The sequence below is a fragment of the Prorops nasuta genome, unplaced genomic scaffold (assembly GCF_024137725.1).
Source record: "Prorops nasuta isolate Cenicafe-Biocafe unplaced genomic scaffold, Cenicafe_Pnas_1.2 PNAS00013, whole genome shotgun sequence".
NCBI lineage: Eukaryota > Metazoa > Arthropoda > Insecta > Hymenoptera > Bethylidae > Prorops > Prorops nasuta.
The window spans coordinates 6182767-6203632 of NW_027116810.1; the positions used below are offsets into that span (position 1 = coordinate 6182767).

Below are 20866 nucleotides of genomic sequence, written 5' to 3' on the forward strand. Positions count from 1 at the left end.
TCAATGAAACTTTTAATAACATTAGTGTCAGTATTAATAGGCTTTGAATACAAGAGCAAAACTATGTATTTAAAGTGAAAGTGTGAATGTATACTCGTCAATATAGGTATGCTTCCTTCATTCACACTTTTTCTACATGGCAAATTTCTGCGTTACGCTGTACGGCCGAACAGCGACGATTTAACTCCCCGCAGTGTATCCCGAATCGAAAAATAAGCTCCGTTTTAAACCTTTAGAACCTCTATTTCTTTGATATTTCAATTTACCGACAAAATTGAACACCAATTTAGACCTACAAGATTTCAGAGTAGTCCTAGGAGGATGAAAATAATATTTAAATGAAACTTTTAACCCTAAATAAGATCTTCAAATTCTCCCTATGAACTCTTTTGAACCTCTGAGTACTCCTAGTTTTTGATTTAGTCCTGTAAAACCTAAAAGTAGTAGTAAGAGGTTTAATTTAGTGTAGAAAATTCGTCAGCACTTGTTAGAATCTCAAAGTTCTACCAATATTCTTTTTACAGATTTGTTGCGATATGATTTAGATACAAGACATTAAAATTATTTCTTGATCTAATAAATTACAGTGTAACGAAATTAATAGGAAACAAATTTTTAACTTTTAACCCTGTTTTATGCCCGTTTATGTTTCTATATATATTAGAAGAAAAATAATAAATAAACAATTGTAATTATTATTCTGACTCATTTTTATTAATTGGCGAAGCTATATTATCAATTTTCATTGCTACGCAAACAGTAAGAATTTGTGATATTGGAATCGCTTCATAGTCTTTGGATCTCTTGAAACGAAATATAACATATTCTGTAAAATTTTATATTATTTAATATTTTCCATTTATGATAAATGGATGTTAGGTATTCTGTATTATGATTAGCCTGATCAGTTCGGGATGATAATACGGCAAGTTGTTATAAACTTCTTCGAGAAAGCTTGATTATAAATTAAAATTAATCTCAATTAATTTTAATTTGTAACATAATAATTCTTAAGGAAATATAATTGAGGGAAACAATATTGATGTTAAATACAAGATCAAAAAAGATAATTCTTGTATATTCTAGAATAGCGGAATGGACTAAGTCGCAGGCTGCAGATGTGCATTAGGTTCAACAATCCAGGTTCGAGTCCCGGTCAGGAAAATATTTTTCTAACAATATTATTTGTGATTATTAATTAATGTAAAGGTAGAAACTATTTAGAACAAGAAATAAATAAGTATAAATTGATATGTAATAGTGATAATTTGAGAAAAGTATTTTTTGTTTAATTTTCCAATCCAATTAGCCGGATCCGGCCGGATATCATTCCTGATCAGGCCCAAATCTGTTTGCCTGATCAGTCTATCATCAGCATAAGCGTTACATTTTTCTTCCGTGCCGGATGGGGCTTCCTTATACGGGCCGTATCAGAGTTACGGCATGTCAGACGCGAACCTTATCCGAAACGTAAAGAAATTTCTGATCGGGAGTGCTTATAAACTCCGTTGTAAGCCTACACCTTTCTTTTTTGGACATAAGTAAAAAGTTGAGGACCAAAACGGAATTAAAATTGTATATAGGAATTAATGATAATTTATACCCAATTTAAACCTTCATATCCTACATTGCTAGAACTAAAAGGTTAAAACTAGAGCTTATTTTTTGACTCGGGTACTTGTACATAATGTAGTAATATTTTCATTATCGCCAAATGGTATATATTATATAGAAGACTATTGAGTTGTAGGAGCTTCGGGAGCGTTTTATGTTTCATTAAACCAACTGCTTCCCCAAGTTAACCTATCATTTTGTTAATTCTCAGTAATTTTCACTCCTGTTGTGCGTAATCACGCCAACTAATTGACATAGTAATTGGGTCTGCAGTGTAACAGTCGAGAGAAGAAAATTTAGTAAATTTTTCGAGTCTCGCAGACACAATTTTTTTTCCTCTCGGTGTACGTCAGCCAGCAGTATCGTTCCCCCTCGAACGAGCTTTCTTCGTGGTCTCGCTAAACACGACGACACCAGAGAGAGAGAGAGAGAGAGAGAGAGAGAGAGAGACAGCATGATGCCGATAGCGTGGGTGGTCTCGTTGCTGATTGATTAGTAAATGCACCTTCGTCAGGAATTTTCTCCCTCTTTTTTTTTTCACTAATAAATTGCTTTCGCGCATTACAGCGTGTCTCGCATTTCACGGTTCTACGACGAAAACGGTATATTGATACCGATTATCAAACCATTTACGCTGAATTTGCCAGAAAAGAAAAACTAGTATATATATATATATATATATTAGGGTGGGCATAAAAAAATAAAAATTTTTCCGGTGCTTTTATTTAGTTAAGAATGATGAAAAAATAGGAACCAAATTTTTTTTAATTTTATTGAAGCCGTTAAATGGTGCCGATATCGTTTTTAAAGTTAAAAACCCGATATTCTTCCACTTTTTCGAGGTTAGATGAAAACCAAAATTCCAATAGGTTTTTAATTTGTCAAAAATGATGAAAAAAAGAGATCTTCGAATTTGTAGAATTTTTTGAAGACGTTAGATTATGCCTATATCGGTTTTAAAATTAAAAACTTAGATTTATTGAAAACGATTTAACGAAATTATAAATTAATATTGTGTTTTGAAAAGTTCTTCAGTTACGTTACAAGAAAATATAATAAAAAATACATTAATCCATTTCACAAACCTTTAAGATAACTTTGATCTCTGATCTTAATGGTACATACTACTTAAGGCTAAATAAACAATAACAGATAATAAACCTGTTTGTGCCCTTTAATTATTGTCTGAACAATATTTTTTAAAAATCCTTAGTTTTCTATGTTCGTTGACTTTTGCGTGCGACATCCAATATATATAGAAAACTAAGAATTTTTGAAAAATATTGTTTAGAAAATAATTGAAAGACAGAAATACAGATTTATTACCTGTTATTGTTTATTTAGCCTTAAGTAGTATGTACCATGAAGATCAGACCAAGGTTGTCTTAAAGGTTTGAAATGGGTTAATATATTTTTTATTATATTTTCTTGTAACTTAACTGAAGAACTTTTCAAAACACAATATTAATTTATAATTTCGTTAAATCGTTTTCAATAAATCTAAGTTTTTAATTTTAAAACCGATATAGGCATAATTTAACATCTTCAAAAAATTCTACAAATTCGAAGATCTCTTTTTTTCATCATTTTTGACAAATTAAAAACCTATTGGAATTTTGGTTTTCATCTAACCTCGAAAAAGTGGAAGAACATCAGGGTTTTAACTTTAAAAACGATATCGGCACCATTTAATGGCTTCAATAAAATTAAAAAAAATTTGGTTCCTATTTTTTCATCATTTTTAACTAAATAAAAGCACCGAAAAAATTTTTATTTTTTTATGGCCACCCTAATATATATATATATATATATATATAGAATTTTTAATAGGTTATCTCATCGTCGATATAGAATTTTGCTATCGACCGTGAAAAGTTTTATATATATACGACTCTCGTGATGAGGTACAGCGTAGTAATGTTTTACTAATTGATGAGTCAACGGCCAAGAGGAAGGGGGAGAGGGGGTGCATGGAGAGTTATTGAAATATTTTCCAACGCTGAGCTATTTTCGCTTATATACATATAGGAACGTCGAGGAGGGAGAGATTTTTTCACACGCAGTGATTTGCTGAACGCTCCTGGCGTGGATTACGCCAACGTGTGTGCCAGGGGCACATATATATGCGAGCGAGCATGTAGCAGACACGCGCGTGTGTTTTCCCTCACACACACACAAGCGGTATATAGAAAGGTGTAGCTTGGATGGTAAGCACTATCGATCTCCTTTTTTATCGGCTTGAAATTTCGAAATCTCGCGCCCGCCAGGCAAATCGTGGGGTTGCTGCTCGCGTGAAAGACACCGAGGGATTCGTGTGAGAGAGAGAGAGAGAGAGAAAGGGTGGAGATCTGCTCGGTCGATGCTGAGGGGTATGAAGGAGGGGAGGCTGCTCAAGGGGTTATTCGCGAAGCTTCTTCAAGAGGGACTGCAGAGGGAAAAGGGCATCTCTCTCTCCCTCTCTCTCTCTCTCTCTCTCTCTCGCTCGCTGATTCTCGAGTGGCAGCCGACTGGTTTTTGTAAAAGCACCGAACGTTCGTTCCTAGCCCTCGAGCGCAGTTGGGTAGCGCGGCGGCGAGAGAATTATGCGCTGCTCCTTAAAGAGATTTAAGCGTTTCAGTCGAGGGAGAGAGAGAGAAAGAGAGAAATCGCAGGGAAATCCCACATGCATTTTTCAATTAAATTATTCGTGTGTTTTTCAATCTTACCTGCTGATATTGTATTTTACACTTTGAAATTCCAGCCGAAGAACCTGTTATCTTTCCGGTCACTATACCGAACGATTAGGCGAGACACGTTAAAGTAGAGGAAGGTTATGATCGCACATTCAAGTTGATTTATGCGGGCTCTTCTGTCGCATACAACCATTACAACTGACCCATTCATACTTTCGCTGTCCACTTTTAAAAAACGATACTTTGCTACTGCATATACATATAGTATATATGTATACACATGAATGAATATTGATGGATAAGATTTTTACTTTTCTTCGGAGACATTATTTTGATACATATTAATACTAGTTTATTGAAATTGTTGAAAGTATTTAAAGAGAGAGAGAGAGAGAGAGAGAAATGATTCGTTTTGCAAAATAAGAAGAAAAGTTTTCCCACTGGAAGAGATGTAAAGCACATTTACGTGGTACATACTTTGTTTGGGAATTTCAAGTAGTTTGAACGTAAAGTTTCCGAGTCAACAGGTCGCACTGTTGTTGGGCTACGTCACAATGGATTTACTGCCTTGATACGATTATTATATGGCATGGCAAGAATGCCTACTATTCTTTTTACGTAACAACTTGAAATTCACTACTGGATAGATATTTTCAGCTATATATATATATACCTCTCACAGACGACTCGTGATTCTGCAATGTGGAGGATTATTGTATCGATAATCGTATTATATATCGACTAATAAAAACTTTTTTTCACGCGCCGTACATGTCGAACCGCTTGCTTCGGTGAAAGTTGAGAAGTGTGGAGCCTTCAAAGTTTTGGAGCATCTTCCCTGTGCCAGCATATATATATATATATATATATATATAAACTGTCAGTTGCGAGGAAGGCGTAGAGCAGAGGTGGTGGGAATGGAGGGGCTCGCCTGCTGCTGGTTTATCGAAAAAGATCTTTCAGGTTTGTAGGAGGAGAAAAGATAGAAAAGCAGATGGGCCGGAGGGGTAATCGCCGTTTCACGAGTTGCACAAGTGGAAAAAGTTCCAAGGGGTATTATTCACTTTGCTCTGGAGTCTTTACTCGCCGCTGTAATAATTTTCATTTTTATGAATGAACCTTTAACCTTTATTCCCAGATTACACTTTTGCCCCTTTTCACGCGACAATCTGCAGGTTTGTTTCAACCGTCCTGCCATTCGGAGCGAGCGAGAGATACGGGCATTCATCAATGTGACGATGACGCTGAAGTTGGCAGCGACTTTCCTGCAGCAAGTTTCGCTAGCGAGACGCTCTGAACTTGCGCGACATCCGGTATACGCTGCACTTATTAAAATAAATAATAAATATGTTTTTATCACTCGTGCATGGAAAGTACCTGATTTCAGTCTAGTTTTTGGGCTCGAAAATGAATCTTTTTATGCCAGTATAGCCGCGCATGCGCAGTAGAGGTTAACTTCAATTTCGGCCCGATACTTTCCTCTCTAGGGTGAAAAATGACTACTTTCCTCCCAAGGGACAAAAGTATAGTACTTCCCACACGGACTGAATATAGTTACTATTGACCATATGAGAAATTAAATAAAAGGGTTATATTTAATTGTCATAAGGAAACTAATAAACTCCGAATAAGATTATCCAAAATATAAAGAATTTTCCGTTTATCTCTAACTTCAATTTTAGATATTCTTTTATAACCTGAAACTTAAAATTATTGTTAAAATTCTCCCTCTCTCTCTCTCTCTCTCTTTCTTAATACTATTAAGTTTAGTAATATGAAACAAACAACATAAATCATAATGCAGAATTAGAGTGACTATATTTATTTTTATTCATTTGTAATAACATTTTTTTACGCATGATAATTTTGTTCTATTTTTATTTTAGGGGGCTCTGCCACCTGCCCCCCGGCGGGGGCTTCGCCCCCGAATCCCCCGCTCTCCTCCCTGCCCTTCTTAGAATCACTGCCTTCAAAAACCTGCATCTACCCTTTTACGTACTCATTCATTAATCATTTCATTCACTCTTTAGTTACAATTAATTCATACTGAACAATTTATTAATACATTACAAATCTGTAATGCACTCGTGAAAAAAAATATCGTTTGTTACTCGGGACTACTTGACAATTGTACTCGTGTGATGGCAGCCCTCGCTTTAATCGTGCTGCCAACTTCACACTCGTCCACAATCGTCAACTTTCGTCTCTTGTAACAAAATCTACTATTACATGCACTGCCAAATAGCTATCATGCGCAATTGTTCTTAAGGAAACATAATTTATCCTTAAAACATTAATTGTGTAAATTAATCATTAAAATTAATTTATACAGGAAATTCATTTTCCGAATCTTTTAAATCATAATTAACTAAGAATGAAATTTTTTTAATTTTTTTAAATGACACCGCCTTATAGAAAATTTCATGCTGAATCCAATGGTATGCCATTTTTTAGGGAACGCGGTCTCCTTAATAATTTTTTTTACATAGAAAGATCGTCAAACGCTTAAAGTAGGCTATAGTGCAGTACATCAATTCCAGGCTAATATTTGATAGCAGGAAATTTTTTGAATTTTTTAAAATGACTCCTCCTTATAGAAATTTTTATGCTGAATCCAATGGTATGCCGTAACATTCAAAACATTTCCTGCTATCAATTATATGCCTGGAAACGATGTACTGCATTGTCGCCTATCTTAAGCGTTTGACGATCTCTCTATGCAAAAAAACGATTGAGGAGACCAAGTTTTCTAAAAAATGATGTACCACTGGATTCGTCATGAAATTTTCTATCAAGGTAAGATGTTTAAATTAATTAGAAAAATTTCTTGCTATCAGATATTAGCCTGGAAACGATGTACTGCACTGTAGCCTATTTTAAACGTTTGACGATCTTTCTATGTAAAAAAAATTATGAAGGAGACCGCGTTCCCTAAAAAATGGCATACCATTGGATTCAGCATGAAATTTTCTATAAGAAGGTGTCATTTAAAAAAATTAAAAAAATTTCATTCTTAGTTAATTATGATTTAAAAGATTCGGAAAATGAATTTCCTGTATAAACTATTTTTAATGATTAATTTACACAATTAATGTTTTAAGAATAAATTATGTTGCCTTAAGAACAATTGCGCATGATAGCTATTTGGCAGTGCATGTAAAAACATTTAAAAAGTCGCAGCCAACTTCAGCGTCATAATGTGACGCAGGCTACACATAGGAACGAGAACCTGAAGAATGTGTGACGAGAGATCGCGTCTCGTCGTCTCGTTTCGTTCGAGCCCCTGTCCCTGCGAGCAAACCTAACCTTACCCTGCATATATTCTTACCTGCAATTTTTCTCGCGCTGAAATTTTCCCACTTGTAGGAGAAATTAAGAGTCCAATGCAAGTTGGACCACTTGACTGATCAGAGTCAACGTTCTGTTAAACGAATCTGTTTGGTGGTCGCGGTTTATAACATGGAAGGTCGTTCGCTGCTTCTGCAGGACACCGAACACATGTCGCATTACCGAGGAATTACGGACGGCGACCCTTGGTTCGTCTTTAGGCGCAAAGCCATACTTGTTATGACAAAGCCTGTGGAAAGTATAGTTGCTATGTATATATAAAGAGGGGGGGGGGAGTGTGGGTCCTTTAAAACCGCGCGCGCGCTACTCTGTTTCCAACGTCGTATAAGCACTCGACGCAGGTCAAAAATTCCTATTGTTCTCTTGACTAATTCTCACCCCCCCCCCCCCCCATCCACCCTCCTCCTCAGCCTTTCACAGTCGTATTTCGTCAAACCTTTCGACGGTGCTAATCCAAACCTTTCAATTGAAAAGGCAAGCTGATGGATACGAGCTTCTCCAAGAGTCATAATTCAAAATTAGCAGCGCGCAGCTTAGTTCCTTCGGCTGGCCTCCTTGGAAAACCCAAGACAATTCGGCTCGAATATCTCTATGCGTCACCATTGCATTTTTATATATATATATATAGAGTCTGCGACAATTACCTGGTGGTAAAACGGTTGTTTTAACATAGAGGTGCGCGCTGGTGGTGATTAGTGGTGTCTCATCGTTGCTCTCGGACTTTTGTTTCGCTGATTACAGTTTTTGATCGAGTCGAGTCGAGGCGAGGAGACCCCCTTAACGGTATCTTCCGAAAGTTAATTCCTCTAATACCGTCGAGCTCTTTGCACAGACGCGTCCGTCCACTTTTGTCCTTTCTCTCTCTCTCTCTCTCTCTCTCTCGTCAAATGAATTCGCTCGAAAACATGGAAAGGTAAATCGCTGGTGAGTGCATGCATGGTGCCAGTTGCGAAAAGCTTCGCCGACCATTCCAATGAAATTTTATCCTACTGTAAGATTTTTCATCGCTATTTCCTGCACATTTGCCAAACCCACTAATTAATCTTTTTCATTTCCTCCCTCGATGCTGGAACCGCCGGATGAAGCGCATGGATCGAGATATTGAAAATGCTAAAATAACAATGGCGGACGATCCTTATGATTGGTCAATGATAGACAACGAAGAGACGAACGAGCACCGGCCACGTGATTCTGTTACTCATCCATCCATAATAAGCTGAATTAACTCATTCGTCGATCGAAGAAATGCTGCGAAATGGGGAATAAGTGATAAACAACACGTTTAATCGAGTTTACTCGAACCGAGTAAAGAAAGAATAAAAAATCCACGTACACATAACACATTAGATAAATAACGATAAAAATGATTTGTTAAAACTGGAATTTTGGATAAAGAAGAGGAAGATGGCGAGTAGGACGATGAGACAAGAGAGGAAATAGAGGTCACCCTGACCACTGACATTCCTCCCCTGCTTTTGTCGTCCCTTTTAAACAACTTTCATCGTCGGATGTTACGACCTCGCGTCGCTCTCCCCCTCCCCCCTCCCCCAAACCAAAGCTCCGAGCGAACCTATTGTATCCCGCATCGAGCAACGTCAGATCTCGCACGAGACCCAGCCACTGGTACGGGGATAATCCAGCGCACGAGCATCCGTTGATTCGACGAATAACAACGTCGAGATAAAAATCCGGAACTAGACTTTAAAGGTCCTTGAAAACGGTATACGAAAGCAAGGAGAGGGGGGAGGGGTTATACAGCAGACCTTTCAAGTGTGGATTTTCTGCAGAGAGGACGAATTCTCGGAGCAGCAGCATTTGCAGGCTATACGTCGGGTCGTTTCCTCGAAAGACGGTCGCGACCGTTAATTGCGCGCCAGCGAGACGCGTACAAGGCAGGTAGGTAGAAGTAGGTAGGTAGAGGTAGGCAGGCAGAGTGGTCGAGGAGTTAGGGAAGGGGAGGGAACGCGCAGAGGCAAGCAGACAGGCAAATGGACAAGCGGCCAGGCAGCCAGGTATAAGCCAGCCAAGCACGCAAACAAACAACGGAGAGGAGGCTGCGTGCTCGCTGCATATATATGTATATTATACACATATACAAGAGAGAGGGAGAGAACCTTCCGCGAAAAAGAGGCGACTCGCGAAGGAAGCAGGTGAAAATTAATCGTACGGGTTCCCGCTCGGTGGTGGTTGCTTCGGTCTCGCGGGACGACGGCGGCCCCGCTCCAACGTCCACAGTCATCGTGTTTCTTCGCAAAGGCCTGCCAAGCCGAGTCCCTCCTGCAACACGGAGAACGCGGCTCTTCGATCGATTTTGCCCCTTCCCCTCCCCCACCTCTTCCTCCAACACTACGCTGCCCCTATACGGCTCCCCATCCTCTTTCTCTACTATATATATATATATATACTTCGTTCCTGCCACGTCACGTTCGATTCCTCCCCCTCCCAAACCCCCCCTCTCTCTCTCTCTCTCGTCGATCCACCATCATCGGGCCACCGTTTCCCAACGACGACGACGAGGACCAACTCGCGATTCGTTAATCGTCCTATACCCCAAGCGAGTATCCCTTTCTAACCAGCAATACCTGTCGATATAGCCAGTATCCTCGTATCTGCAATATATTCGCTACCACCACCGCTCATTCAAGATATTCTTCAGAAATTATTGTACTCCCCCCCCCCCCCCCGCCTTGATCAATGATAAACACTGAAACACGTATATGCGTGGTCAAAAGGAGAAACTCTAATTGCAGGCAGGAAAGTTTCGTTGACCGTGGTTCGCCATTAAGCACCGCGCGAGCGGGCTGCAGCAGCGGTGGGTCATGGAGTGTAGCGTGGAAAGTCGCAGAAACGCGTGGAGAAAAGCCTAAATATCGCACGAGCGTTCGGTAATTATCGAAGAGTGGAGCGACTCGGAGGACGTTTACGCGCGCCGAGTCGAGCGTGCTTCGTGTATACGAGCGTGTGTGTGTGTGTGTGTTTACGATGGTAAATACCGCGCTCGGTCCGGTAAATTTACCTGCGAATTATCGAGCGTTCCTTACCGCTCTGCGTAACTTGGCCGAACGAACGAGCTACGGATTTTAGGCCGCGCTCGTAAATTGGATCCCCTCACCGTCCTCAACGACGAGAAACTCAGCCGTGAGCCAGCCGACGACGACGATCCCCTTTTCGTAGCTCCTCTCTCTCTCTCTCTCTCCGCGCCGCGGTCATTGGCGGAAGCACCGACGGACCAGTGGCGTCGCCAAAATGCTATTCTCTATTCTACGTATATATTTATATGGCTATTTAGAAAGGCTTTCCCCAAACGCTCCAACTCGAGCTGCACACGCATTAATTCACCTTCGTATATACAAACAGCGGCGAGCCCTGTTCGACTGGAATTCCCACCAATTATCATTCAGTATAATGGGAATTTTTCAACATCAACCAAAGTCCGTACCCTTACCTATATATTCAACCCTCTCGTGCACGATCGAAGCTCATAGAGTTGTAACGTTATTTATGGCTGACGCGATTAGCTCGAATTTCTGCTAATAGCGGATGTTACGGTTCTCTCTCTCTCTCTCTTGCATACTATATATATATATATATATATATATCCATTATTCCGAACGCTGCCATCCTATAAGCAGCGAAACATTAGACAGACCGACGAGCACAATGCGACCATAGAGATGAAGATCGCGATAACGCTTGAAATTACTTATTAACTTTCGTCGGTCGCGTCGCGTCTCTCTACCTGTGTATTGCTCATAATTGCCAATCGCTACAGCAAAATACTCCCTATTATCCTTGAGAGTTTAATTGCTCGTAACTGTTTGTTCGTTATTTTCTCGCAAGTTCGACGAATACGATTATTCGTCCAAAGACGCATATATCTATAGCGTTCTATCGATTTTTTCAAGATCGATATATATATATATATATATATGCCCACGTGTGTGTGTGTACTCTTTCTCTGGAGAAGCTCGTCTATGTAGAAGCTCATTAATCGTCGAGTTTCCCATATTGGCCCTGCGACACTCCTATACTATATATATATATGCATACGAATTTCGCAAATAGTACACATTATATATATATATATATATATATATATATATATATATATATACAACACATAGGTATACGCTATATCGGCGTTACCTAATATCGGGGAGAGCCTCGCGGGCGAATCGAGCGAGCCGAAAGAGTCCTATTAAAAAATATCTCGTAACGCGTAGCGTATATATATACAAAGAGGTATACGCATTCGCGCATGCACACACACACACATATATAGAGGTAAGTACTGGTCCGCGAGCGAGGCGACAGCGAGCGTATGTATCAGCGGCGAATATCTCGCGTGTACGCCGTGCCGTTCCCCCTCCCGCGATCTCTTCTTCTCCTATCCTTCTCTCTCTCTCTCTCTCTCTCTCTCTCGCCCCCCCTCCCATCTTTCTCCTTTCCCTGCTCCGCCGACCGAGAGGGATACGAACGCGCGAGCGCGAGGATAGCCGGCCGGCTCACGAAGCCAATTACACGTCCATCCCGAATCGACGCTATCCTCTGGCTACGGCCACCACCTCTCTTTTACGCGCTCCAGTAATCAACGTCACCGTTTCTCTCTCTCTCGCTCTCTCGCTCTCCCTGCTCCGAAACCGCCGTCCGCCGCTCTTCCACCCCTCCCCCCCCCCTTCGCCGCCTTATCCCGAAAGCCGAGCAGCATTCTTTTTTCCCTCTTATTTTTGTCTCTCCTCTGGTCTACGCATCATCGAGCCAACTCTCGAGCCGCTTGCCAATAATCTCGCCGAGGAATAAGAGGACGATCTGCCCCGAGCGACAGAATTAAATACTCGCCTGACCCACGCGCCCGCGAAGACCTTGAAACCTTATTAATTCGGCCCGAAGTTCAAACACCGACGCCACTATAACCGTGAGAGATGGTTATAATGTGGTATATATATATATGTATACGCAGCCTTCGCGCGCAGAGCGAGAATATTGCGATGGAATCAGCTTTCTCTCTCTCTCTCTCTCTTTCTTTCTTTACTCTGTCGAGAGAGAGAGAGAGAGAGGAGGAACTAGGGGTGCAATTGGCTATGGGCAGAAGGGTAGTCGAAATTCGAAGGGATTATTTTCTAAGAAATATTAGTAGCGTCCAATGGGACCGGGGTTCCGTTAGTTTGCCGGGTCGTCGGGGGCGCGCGAAAAACCGAGGATCGGCGCGGAGGTGAGCGAGGGAAAGAGGGGTGAAAGGGGTTAGAGGGGTAAGGAGTGGGGGAAGGGGATCGCGCTCGTAGCGTTGACGCTGACACGAACGACAACGCGAACGACGAGAGACGGCGCGGTGGACGGACGGACGAAGGGTCGAGGAGGACTGAGAAAGGAGAGCTTCGGTGGGTGGGGGTTGTAGAGGAACAGCCAAGCTCGGTAGAGTGTGTGCAGTAGAGCAGAGGGTAGAGAGTGGAGTAGAGCACGGAGCAGAATAGAGGCGAAGTAGACTAGAGTACCTCGGGGTAGCAGGAATTGAGAGAGGGGGGGGGGGGGGGAGTAGAGGAGAAGGTTTTGGTGAGAGAGCGCGAAACGCGCGCGCGAGAGAGGTGGGGAGGGGGGAGAGGCTAGGGGCATTAGGGGACGAGCTTCTGGCACAGCCTGGCTATACGTATAGGCTTGCTGGCGCAGGGAGGAAGGGGAGAGGGGAGAGGGAGGGAGACGTGGCGGCGTCGCGGAAAGCAGTGGTGGTGGTGGTGGCAGCAGCAGCAACGGTGACGACCACCGACGCAGTTGAGCGTCGCGGTTCGTCGCGAGAGGATCGTAGCTAGTCGCGCCTCGCGTGCCATAGTCCATCCAGTGAGATATTTGCGCGGCTTGCCAAGCCAGGCCAAGCCAAGGGAGCACCGAGACTCTGCCACTTTCCACCGAGGAACGACCGGCTTTCGAGGCACCAACAGTGCGTTGTGTGCCAAGCGCGATTCGCAGCCTCCACAGCCGCGTACCACGGCCCTATCTGTCCCGACTCAACGCAGCGAGCCATTCGGTCGAGCTCGGTCCACCGGAAACATCAGATCGACATTTACCAAGCGTGTCCGAGCCAGTTTAACGCGTCTCGCACGCACACGCTCTCTCTCTCTGTCGAGCTGTGCGCATCGGTCGAATAATTGTGCCAATTATCAACAGTGCTTTATTTTACGCTCCTCGAAAGATAAGGATTGGCGAGATTATCTTGCTCCGAGAGATCAGCCCTATCAGTGCTCTTGAGGGAAAGTGTGCTCGCGCGTTCGTGGGTGTGTGTATCTCAGAATCGTGGATAGAGAGCCGAAAACTTACCGAGGCTCGCGAGAGAGGAGTTCGGGCGACACTGAGTTGGAGGAAGCAAGGAAAAAGGGCTACGCGGTGATCGCGCAGAAGGAATTTGTGGAAGCCGAGAGAGACTTTTAACGAGTGTACGAGATATCGCGGAATTTGCGCAAACTAACAGCGCGATCTTAGCGTTGATAAATCAGGTCGAGTGTGGCAAGTTGGGAGTGTTCTCTCGATACAATAGTGCTCTCGACTGCGGAAACTAGTGTGAGACGGAAGAATTACAAGGAAAGATAGACGAAATCTTTGGAAAGTCTCGATATACGATACACAAATTTCACCGGACTTTTCTGCGGACCCGTGACTCTTTGTGTTTTGATCGTCGCTCCGTGTCCTTCGCACGGTTATGATCGACTCGGCTGTTCCAGCGAAAAACAGATAAACAAACAAATAAAAAGAAGAAACGGAGAGACTCGGTAGAGTTCTGTGTGGAAAGTTTCCGAGAATCAAAGAGTAACGTTTTTGGTAGACCAGAAGAGAAAGAGAATCGGACTGCGCCCAAATTGCGAAGGGATACGGTAGAAAAGGAAGGAAGGAGAGAAAGAGAGAGAGAGAGAGAGTGCACGTTTTTGTGAAAGAGAGAAATAGAGAGGGGAGAAGGTACCAAGTGTGTCGCGTTTGTGCAGATACACGGATGTATGGACATCTCGGGCAGTCGGAGCAGCGATCCTGATTCGACTCGAGTGTGGCAAGTAGCGACTGCACCGGGTTTCCTCGTGGTACAGCAATAATATCGTTTCCCGCGCGCACTGCGGATTGGCTGTACAAGAGCACTGTGTCGGAGTGCCGTTTTACTCGCGCTAGCGCCGCCGAGTTTGCTGCCGGCTGGAGGGGGGGAGTACGGCCGACCGAGTTGTTTCATTCATAAAAAAGTTCTTTATTACTCTCTGTGAGCGCATGTGCTATTCCGTGGAGGAGGACCTCCCCCGAGCGGCGTAAGCACGTTTACACACGGCATTATTTACCAGTGCGATACGAATCGTGGGCACACGCCGTACCCGACCTAGCGGCGTACCTGCTTCCCCGTTCCCCCTCCTCTCTCCCGCACCCCCTCCCCTATCCCTTCCCCCCCCCCTCTACCCTTGGTCATAAACCTCGGCTACATCTACCGAGTACACGCCGGTCTATCGTTCAGTCAGTGTGCGTTGGTCGTCGTGATCGCGCCGAACGTCGAGTGCTCGACCGAGACACCGCCCGCCGATACGCGCATTGGAATTCCTCGCGTGTTTACGCACACAAGCCCGATATAGCCGAACGCTCGTGTGGACAATCTGGAACGCGGCGGACGATCGATTCGGTACGCGATTCTCTTGCAACGGTCGAGGAGCGAAACTTTGCGATCGCAGCTGGCTATCCTGGCACACCACCGGACCATCGGATTACCACGCGCTATCGAGGCAGCGGTGCGTGTCACGGAGGAGGAGGAGGAGGAGGAGGAGGAAGAGACATCGGCTCCTCGCGAGACTCGATGAACTCGAGACGAGTCAAGTGCCAATTTCGTTACTGCAGTGCCGCAGGTCCGTACCATCGCGAGTCTCCCTGAACGTGTGTGTGTGTGTGTGTGTGTTGTGTGTGTGTGCGCGCGCGCGCGGGCGTGCACCGAACACTCGGCACCGGCCCTCTCTTCCTGGCAGGATAGTAACGGTAAAATCAGTGCACGCTGGATCTAAGAACGAATTTGGAGGTTAGGAGGGATCAGCTGCAGCAGCAGACGCAAAGACGCTCGTCCGGCAGGTTGGAGCCAAAGTTTGCCGACGAGGGCGCTACGACGGACGACAGCGGCTACGAGGATCGGCTGCGCGAGAGTACCAGGGATCATCGAAGATCTTCGCTGTTGAGCATGAGGGGCGAATCGGCCAGGCCCGGCAAGAGGCCGTTGAGGGCCCTCTCCGCATCGGAGAAGATGGATGCCATACAGAGGGTGCACGAGGGCCAGAGCAAAGCCGCCGTTGCGAGGGACATCGGGGTGCCCGAGTCGACCTTGAGGGGATGGTGCAAGTCCGAGCACAAGATTCGCGGAATGGCCAGGAACTCGTCGACGCCCGACAGCGAGGCTCACTCGCCGGCCTCCTCCTCCGGTGCCAATAACCTCGTGACAAACGTGGCCAGCGGCTCCGCCAATCTATCCAGCGAGGACGAGGGACCCTGCTCGAAGAAGGTCAAGCTGGACACGTCCATCGGAGCGAGCAGCTCGCCCTATGTCACCGCCGACAGCGACGCCGATCTCAAGGACAAGCTAAAGATCGATTACGTCGGTCTGATGAACAGCATGGCCAGCATGAGACCGGAGAATAGTTCGCTGCTGTTGCAACAGTTGGGCCTCCTCTCGGGAGCCACGGCTGCCAACGCTCTGGCCAAGAATCTGCTGAGCATGTCACCGGTCCTCACCACGCATGCCAGCACCGTCGGTCTCGTGGAGAACGGGCTGCAGTACACCAAGAGCTCGGCCAGTGGCAACTCCACCAACAGTCTTCAGCACCATCATCATCATCACCATCATCAGCAGCAGCAGCAGCAACAGAACAACAGCTCGTCGAGCAAGAGGCACGGTATCTCGGTGATAGCTCCTGCACAGATGGACTCGGTGGTGGCAAAGTCCTGCGGGAGCCGGAAGAGTCTGCCGCCCGCGGCGGAGGCGCCCTCGACGCCGGTCCCGGCCTCACCCCGGAAGACTAACGAGAACTGCGGCAGCGGCGGTGGTAGCGGCAGTCTTCAGAGGTCGTCGTCGTCGTCGGCCAAGTCCAAGAAGGACGGGAGCGGCGGCAGTGCTGGCGGCGGTGGTGGCAGCGCCACCACCAACAAGAAGGCCGACGAAGCCCTTTGGCTGTGGCTGACGCAGCAGCAACAGCTTCTCGGTCAACACTCGGCCACTTTTAATCCCAGTATTAACCAACAGGACGGCTCGTGGTTTTGGCAGTGGTACAAGCAGTGTAGCTTCCCGTTGTTGGCCTCGGCGCCGCTCACCTCGACACCCGTGGCCAAGAAATCCCCCAGCAAGGCCAGGGCGCTCCTCGACAACGTATTGTGCAATAACAACAACGAGAACGTCAAGCGGATCCTGCACGACGAGGAGGAGGAGGAGGAGACCCTCGAGGCACCCATCACTACCGAGGAAGCCATCGAGCACGGTGAAAAATTCTTCAAGTGGTTGGACAAATGCTCCGAGCCAGCCGTCACGAGGCTTCAAATCATACAATTCAAATATCTTCTGGACAATTTGAAAACGTGTAGGAAAAAGTCGTCTAGCTTGAAGCAGAGCAGAAAGTAGGCGAACCGCGCTGCTGTGATGCTATAACTATATGTTGTACTTGGGTGACGAGATATAGATATGTTGGGGGGGGGGGGGGGGGGGAGGGGATGCACGAAAAAGGAACGATCTCGATAAAGATCCGTTTTTATCATAATCGGTGCTTCGATTCAAAGCGGATTTTATTTCACCTTTATTTCCCCGTTTAATGGAGAACCACTATTACACTACTATTGTCGTTACGCGCGATCGTTGATACTAATACGTCATTATGCTTATTAATACGGCTATATATATTGATTTAATCGTCGATTGACGCAGTGTGCGTGCTCGTGTGCGTGTGTGCGTGTATGCATCCGGCGTTTGGTTAAACATTTAAACGCGTCTTGTGCCTCGGAGATTGAAATTCTTTATATATCGCGATATGCTTGAACGCCTTATCGAATGCTGTCGTTGCACTCTAGAGCCAACGTTTTCTCAGTTATAAAATCGTGCTCTTGAAATCTCCATTGCGAAAGCGGAGCAGCGACTTTCAGTTACCTTCGGAATTTCGAACGAATCGAAATAATGCAGAGTAGTGTGCATACAGCTTTTTATTTTATCCTCTGTAAATAAGAGATTATACCAAATTCGTAAATGACAAATTGTATAATTAATATTAGGAGTATTGTAGAAAGGTATTACACGCTGAATTACTATATCATTCTGTAGGTGATAAGATGCGGTGGTACGCGCATATACCGTGTAAAAGTGAGAGAGCCCGGAAGAATTATTTTTTCTGTCCTTTCGCTCTTGAACATTCTTTTCGAAGTACGATTGTGATCAACAAATTGATATTTATGAGTCAGACATATTTCTACTTTAACACGTTCTTATAAGTTCAGGCGTAGAATTTTATAGTTTTGATTCTACCTCTCTGAATCGTTTCGTTTCACGGGTTTTGCGTAAAGTTTTACATAATAATAATAATAGTAATAATAATGATGATGGAAAAGAAGAAAAAAACAGCTATTCATTCTTATATCGCTGAAAACTCAATTGGTCGGCTGTCGTTAATCGTATGTATATAGAGTCCGTCCGATAAATCGACCCAGCCCATGGACATGGAGTTTTTTCACTCTTGGTAACTATAGAGAGTGCATATATTTTTTTCTGGCGCAAGACTTTCCAAGCGGCCGCCCCTGGATTCGTCGCGAAAAACGTCTTCTCGTCTCTCTCGTAGAGAAAATATTGATATTTCTTCCAGTTAGAAATAAGCGAGATAAACGGAGTTTTTCGTTCATGGTCTGGGTCGCTTTATCGGTCGTCGGGCCCTATATATGTATATATATATATATATATATATATATACATATATATGTGTGTGTGTGTGTGTGTAATACGCGTTGACTACTTACCATAACGAGTGCTTCTTCCGGTGGCTCGTACCGAACGTAGTCACTAACGAATTTTGCGCATCCCTGCCACGTGTACAGCTCCGGATATGGCAGAGTACTTCTTCTGATAGTCGTAGACACGAATCTCTGCACAGAAATATCTCTGTTCAAATGCTTTTGCAGTCTCTAACGAAACATTTCCCAAACTCGCGAAGCTTTGCTACTGTACGTACAAGACTCATCCCGCTTGATTTTAATACTATATATATATATATATATATATATTCAATCCGCGACACAACTCCGCGTATACAGCGTATATATCGCTAATTCTATTAGTTAACGCGAGGCAAGTTGACTGAGATTCCAAATACCTATACTTTGCGCGCGCGCGTGAACGCATGCTATTTATCGTTTTATTCGTTCTTTACAACGATACGTGCCGCCTGCCACTCTTTCTCTATCACTTTCCTTCCTTCCTCCATTCCCTCTTTTCCGAATAGTGTACATTTGTCATTTAGTTACCTTAACCTCACTATAGTATAGCACGCGGCTCTCTTATAAATCAACGAGGGTGAAGAACCTTGCACGTGGCAAAGCGTATTTATAAAAAAAAAACCAAAGTGAAGAAAGTACTGTCGTCTGACCGTACAGATATGTAAATAAGACTGTGACTGTGCACTTGCGCAAAAAGTGCATACACCATGTATTCTAGTACATTTAAAAGCATGTATGAATAAATGTATAGCGAAGTTTATTTTTATTATTTAGAACATAGAAGAAAAGAATCGAATGTATTAGCAAGATTCCTACTATGCTATTATTTCCATTAGTTAAAAATTCAAACTTACAACTATTCAAGATGACATTCCTAATTACCTTTAATAAGCATCCTTAACGGCCCACAGGTAAATTTGTAACCTTATACCATTGGTTAATTATTAACTTATTATGCCATCTTTTAATTTTTATATGGAAAATCTGTCTCTTTGTACGACGAGTCGAAAGTATATGTCAAGAGAATATAGCGAAAAATAAAATCCAATGTTGCGCATTTCTTAACCGATACCGATCCTCCATTCATACTAAACGTATTAATAGTATTCCTTGCTAAAAGATGTGACTATTCAATTAATTACTACGACCGTCCCTATTATACACTTAAACTACGCGTTGGAGTCAAGTTTGTACATAGAAATTACAACGGAGTTGGTGATATTACTAAATTAAATTCTATAACTAGATGATATATATATATATATATATATATATATATATATATATAATGTACGAGATCCAAAATTCACATCTACAATGCTGCTTCATTTGCCTGTATTACTTTTTTCCTTCCATTCAATTTAATTGTTGTTCCGATTATCTCGTGTAATTTAAGCGGTAATATCCAATTCCCTCGTTTCTTTCATAAAACAGTGTGTGTTAACGCATGGAAATATTCGCATATAAATTAAATAAATTAATACTGTGTCAAAACAAAACATAATAATAATTACTCCGTTAAAATTAAACGAACATAATGTAAGTATTGTATTACATACTTAATTGTTATTTTATTAAACAAAAATCAAATAAAATATTTATCATTCTTCCGAATTGAGTTTACTTACTTGTGCACCGCATTCATTTTCACAAGCCAGCAACAAGGGTTTTCGATCTTTGTAAATCATGTGATACTGCATTCGAAAATTTTCAGCCTCCCACAATAATAGCCTCTCTTTATCACTGACGTTGAAATAAGTTTTTGGCAGCATAGAGAGATAACTGTCGTTCGCAAAATCATTCTTTTCTGGCCAACACAAACGTATCAAGCACAAATCTCGCTCAATGTCCTTCAATGTTCCTTCGGTAATCCTCCAACTTTCAGCGATCTTTTTTCCTCCAATTTCACCGTACTCTTCCCCGTCGTCCTTGAAAGCTTCCATCATCTCATAATACAGCACAGTAAATAATTATTTATCTCCATGGGTTACCGGCTCTTTCATTCGTTCGAAGCATTAATTTTAGTTTCATCAACGACCTAACGGGGGCAGCACGTTATGGATGGCCAATTGGTCGGCATCACCCGATGTGATGGTGAGCGGTGACATGTGAAAAAGACTGAATAATTCAATAATAATATATATGTAGAGCGTGCATTGGTTCGCAGGTATGTGTAATTGTATAGTTCTAATACTAAAATAGTAGACAAGAAGTATAAAAGATGCAATTAAATGTACATTTTTCCTTTACTTGACTGTTTCATACGTACA

General features: G+C 43.3%; 2 protein-coding genes across 2 annotated transcripts in view; one reads left to right on the forward strand and one right to left on the reverse strand.

Moving 5' to 3' along the window:
* lobo (lost boys) overlaps window positions 1–20576 on the reverse strand; it is a 184934-nt gene extending 164358 nt beyond the window's left edge. Inside the window, exons 1-2 of the mRNA XM_066734593.1 lie at window positions 20225–20576; window positions 18621–18746 (exon numbers count right to left, since the gene is read on the reverse strand). Coding sequence (XP_066590690.1) covers window positions 18621–18746; window positions 20225–20542 — 444 coding nt within the window. The 5' untranslated portion in view covers window positions 20543–20576. The remainder of the gene's footprint in view (window positions 1–18620; window positions 18747–20224) is intronic.
* On the forward strand, window positions 13422–18535 carry LOC136778001 (protein distal antenna-like). The gene has a single exon (XM_066734594.1). The coding sequence runs from the start codon at window positions 15817–15819 to the stop codon at window positions 17242–17244; it is 1428 nt and encodes a 475-aa protein (XP_066590691.1). The 5' UTR covers window positions 13422–15816; the 3' UTR covers window positions 17245–18535.
* Window positions 20577–20866: the final 290 nt, after the last annotated feature.

What these genes read in the sequence shown, in the direction of transcription:
- LOC136778001 (XM_066734594.1), top strand. Translation starts at nt 15,817, where the DNA reads ATGAGGGGCGAATCGGCCAGGCCCGGCAAGAGGCCGTTGAGGGCCCTC.